Genomic DNA, 4606 nt, shown 5'->3' on the forward strand with positions numbered 1-4606 from the left:
GATTTGATATACATTGAAATAAATTAAGAATGATTTTTTATTTTTGTCAATCTTTATCAAATGACGATTAATTTCATTTAAACAGCGTTAACACGTTTTTGTCCGATCAAGTTAAATTCTGGTTACTAGTGCCTGTAACAGTCATGCTGGACATGGGGCTTACCTTAATAGGTCGTTTATTTGTGGACTTTACAAGACCCACAATACTAGAGTCCATAGCTGAAAATGCTGTATCCCATTCATGTGGTATATTTACCTCAGAATCACTTGTTAAAGTGGACTTCATAGGCCTTAATACGTTTGTACCTATTATAATAGGAACAGATCTATTATAATCTGTCTCGGGTACAACTAATAATGGGACCATCATAGGTTCAGTATGAAATGGTGCCTTTATATTTACCTCAACATACCCAAGGTATGGCAACTGTGAACCCTCAGCTACTCGTACTGAGAGAATAAACTCATCTAAAGTCTTTATCGTGGGGACTGTGTGGAACGATCTTAATGTAGGTTCACTAATAGTAGACACCATAGATCCACTATCTATCAAAGACTTACATTTTTTTCCGTTCACATAAACATGCGTTTCATTTGCCTTACCGACCATTCTATCTAACAAAGTAGTTTTTGGCTTACTTACAATATCATCTGTAGATTTAACTAACGTAGGACTATGCTTGGCAGCAACGAGTTTAGAATCTCCAATTCGTCCTTCATTGGAGACTCCTATTCGTTTAAATCGCCATTAGCATTTTGTCGTGAATTTCCAGACTGATTATTGTAAGTATTCCTATTACCACCGCGACCTCTCTGATTCTGATATCCTCGACCTCGACCATAACTCTGCGAATAATTTCCACGTCCAGAACCAGTGGAATATCCCGGGTTAGACTGACCATGATTATCTGTTACCTTATTTGTCTCTTTTGGTGTTTTGTTTTCTAAAGTTTCTAATCTCTTACCCATACGGTCAATTTTTTTCAATATATCGTCAAGCTTGACCGAGTCGGTAGAAATAGGCTGATGTTGCACAGTGCTAACAGCTTTTTCAGAATTTGCCAATTCAAGCTCTATAGCTCTGATTTCCTTCCTAAGCTGATCAAAATCCTTAACTGTATCAAATTTATACCTACTTGAATTTTTAAGAAGTGGGTCTCTTATTCCTGACCAAAACTTAGATCGGAGCATCTCATTCTTAGTATCGAAACTAATATCACCTTTCTCAACAGCAGGCTGAATTATTGACTCTAAAGTCATACCAAAATCAGCTACTGATTGAGAAGGTTGTTGAGTCTCCTTATAAAACTTCTCAAGTAAAGCCTCACTGGTATAAACATTACCATACACACCCTCTAACTTTTCAAGTATCTGCTGAGGAGAAGCATCCTCAGGTAATGACAACAACAAACTCCGAGCTTTACCCTTCAATGAACCCCTAACAGACTGTAATATGACAGGGTCAGAAAAATTTCCCTCTCGTAAAACGCATTTCACCTCAAACATCCAAACATCAAATGTCGCTTCACTCTTAGCTTCTCCCGAAAAAATAGGAAACTTGGGCCTCTGAAAAGCACTATAACTAGTCGACACATCGCCAAAAAATGACTTTCCCCTGACACCACTAGTATGTAAAAAACTAGACTTTCTAATCGGTGGAGGGGGAGGGGGCCTTGGGGGTGGTTCACTCTCAAATTTAACCTTAGGGGTACTATGTCTAAGTTCATGACCCTTTATAACTTTATAATCAGTGTGTGTATGTAAGAACTTAATCATCTTATCTATTTGTGCTTTAGACATACTCTCAGATAAATCATCTTCGATCTCTTTTTCTAAGTCTTTTTCACTAGCCATGATGTTAACTATATTATACTCAAACTGTACTGGCTCTATACCACAAAAATGTAACGGTACTGGGACAATACAAACATATACACAAATACAAGGACAAAACAACGAATATGATAATGATGAAATGAGCATGAATAATGAAATGACTACTCACCCTTTACATGTCAAAGGTCAAAGTGCAAAAGAATTTTACGATCGTGCAGGTATTTTCTGAGTGCTGTGCTATAGTAGTTATATTCTGAAAAAATATATTTGAGGAATTAACAATAAGGAAACATGTTCACAATTCAATTTCAAAACATATATATGAATTAAAATATTTTCATTGTCAAATCAATGTATTTACTTTACTGTTCATGTAAATAAATAAATATATTTCAATTGTCTGTATCAAAGACAGTTCTAACTTCAGTTTACATTTAACTTTATCACGGGCTATGTCAATTTCGGGTTGATCCTCATCAAGGTGTATAGTAAGTAGTCGAAATCAATCCTACGGTTGAGTAGATTCGTAGTACAAACGAACTAATAAATGAAGTTCACTTCATAATCAATACATAATAACGGATATACTAATAAGCACTTCATATGTAGTATTCACAAACTTGCTTTGTTAGATTGAAACATTTTCACATGAAACTAACATTCACTTCAAACTAATTGAACGATTCACAAAACTTGTGTTGCTAGATTTAAACATTTTCACATGAGACTAACATTCATTTCAAACTAATTGAACGATTCACAAAATCTTTCTCTAAAGGTATGCGCTTAACACTTAAGAAATTAGACGTTGGCGTACCTTGTCACACGAAGCATGTTTGAAATATTACCCTCCATAAAATATAAGTTCAAGCCGGCATTAATAATTCTCCGTCAAACGGTTTTCGTAGTTTTCGTATATAAACTGCCTTAAACTGCTAACAGGAATTTGGAGGAAATTTGTCGTTGACAGGCTATAACCAGATAACCAGTTTTCTTTATGGCTCTCTATAATCTCTGACAACGGACTGTTATTGTAATGGTTTGGTGTACAACGTGAAAATGGATTGCTTTAATCTCGGTGGAACCTCCATTTTGTCACAGGGTCATTTGGCCACATGGTTTTATTCTATTTGGGCTGATAAGTGACTAGTATAAGCTTTCCAATATTTTATTCACACTGAAAATACATTAATAAATGAATTACAATTATGTAATTAAAAGTTTCCTTATAATTTGGACCGTGAATTTGACAGGCAAAACATGCAATAAAAGGCCTTTAAAAGTGAAAATGTGCTTACCTGAAAATAGGGAAAAAGTTATAGATCCCGCAGCTCTAATGTGCTGAGTAAGTGTGAATACCCGTATTTTTACGGGTAGACAGTATATATAGTACAGACAATTTGTGGCGGGATTACATGCATTAAATTATCGTGCAGAAAGTATAGTGAAAGTCTATTGTCATAGTCTGTCAATGAATGAATGAATGAATGAATGAATGAATGAATGAATGAATGCGTAAATGATAGTAAATCATAGTAAATCGAAATCAGTATAGTATTTCTTTATTCAGCTGATAATTTGTTACGGTGACACATATAAATGGCTGTATATCGGATAATTCAAACACTTGTTTCTTCGCATAGAAACAACTCTTCGTTAATCTGAGCATGGAACAAATACTTTATATCACGAGCTATAAATGTGGATACATGAAATAAAAACTTACTAAAATGTTAGTCCCGCATTACATAAAAATTATTACATGCATTATTACTAATTTAATGGATTGGTCAAAAACCCAGGTAAACATAAATTGCGTCACACGTTAATAAACAGTTACATGTGCGAGAACATAAGTATGTTAATTCATGCATTTCCATATATGGTAGAGTTCCCGACCTGTTTAAAGAAAACGTTAATGATTTCAAATTGTTTTACCTTCTGTTTGAATTCTACATAAATATCATCTATAGATATTTTTTCCACATGCATGCTCCTATCCCTTGTTGTGAACTAAAACGAAACAGTTGCCTGATACCTTTTATTATTTGTTACAGAAGTTTGGTAGTAATTAAGTGAGCTTTAACTATCAACTTTAAGTGAGTCTATATGACATTCAAATCCATGTCATTTAAGACAACAAAAGAAATAATTTTAGCATGACCAGAATATTTTTAAAGCACCTCCTTACTACAATAACACAACTTCCTGTAACATGTGTAAACAAAATAAAGTGTTATTGAACTTGTCTTCGCTCATGTTTAAAGTTCACAGTGCACTTGGTTTTGTTTCTATATTTGATTTGATTTTTTATTCAATCGTCATAGGCTATGATGTATTGTATATGTTTGTTTCGTCAATTTATCTTTTCTTTGAAAAATTTTTTTTCGACTTTATTGTAGAAACGATAGCTAAAGGTAGCTAAGTACTGACTAAAATGTGTATAATGTGGGCTATGATTCCGCCTCATACATAAATATTGATCTCTAAAAGAAAATGACCGAATAATGATAGAATTGATTCATTCAAACATATGAACACAAACGTAATGTATTCGATAAAGAGTCGTAGTATGAACTTTCGTGTTTTATTTGTATACCCTCAACAGTACGTTCCTTGCACTTGATACATATACGTGTACATGTTGACTGTAGCTATATTATGCAAAACGATTTACTTGTTTCTGCTTTACACAGCTCTAAATAAAATGATATTACAATTTTGCAATTGATACATGTTAAAAACTTTTTTTTTATTGTATTTCAGCACC

General features: G+C 33.7%; 1 protein-coding gene and 1 long non-coding RNA gene across 2 annotated transcripts; both read right to left on the reverse strand.

Annotated features, from left to right (window-relative positions):
• Window positions 1-729: 729 nt before the first annotated feature.
• Window positions 730-1854, reverse strand: LOC134726411 (paraneoplastic antigen-like protein 5). Its single transcript, XM_063590814.1, has one exon. It carries the CDS (start codon window positions 1852-1854, stop codon window positions 730-732), a length of 1125 nt encoding a protein of 374 aa, XP_063446884.1.
• Window positions 1855-2004: 150 nt separating this feature from the next.
• Window positions 2005-3352, reverse strand: LOC134727049 (uncharacterized). The gene is made up of 3 exons (XR_010108705.1): window positions 3135-3352; window positions 2654-3013; window positions 2005-2089 (listed from the first exon to the last, which is right to left on the reverse strand). It is a non-coding gene; the product is annotated as an uncharacterized LOC134727049 (long non-coding RNA).
• Between the last annotated feature and the right edge of the window lie 1254 nt (window positions 3353-4606).

This window comes from Mytilus trossulus, chromosome 7, assembly GCF_036588685.1.
Source record: "Mytilus trossulus isolate FHL-02 chromosome 7, PNRI_Mtr1.1.1.hap1, whole genome shotgun sequence".
Classification (NCBI taxonomy): Eukaryota; Metazoa; Mollusca; class Bivalvia; order Mytilida; family Mytilidae; genus Mytilus; species Mytilus trossulus.

Coding starts and splice junctions, on each gene's coding strand:
- LOC134726411 (XM_063590814.1), bottom strand. CDS start 1,854: ATGGCTAGTGAAAAAGACTTAGAAAAAGAGATCGAAGATGATTTATCT.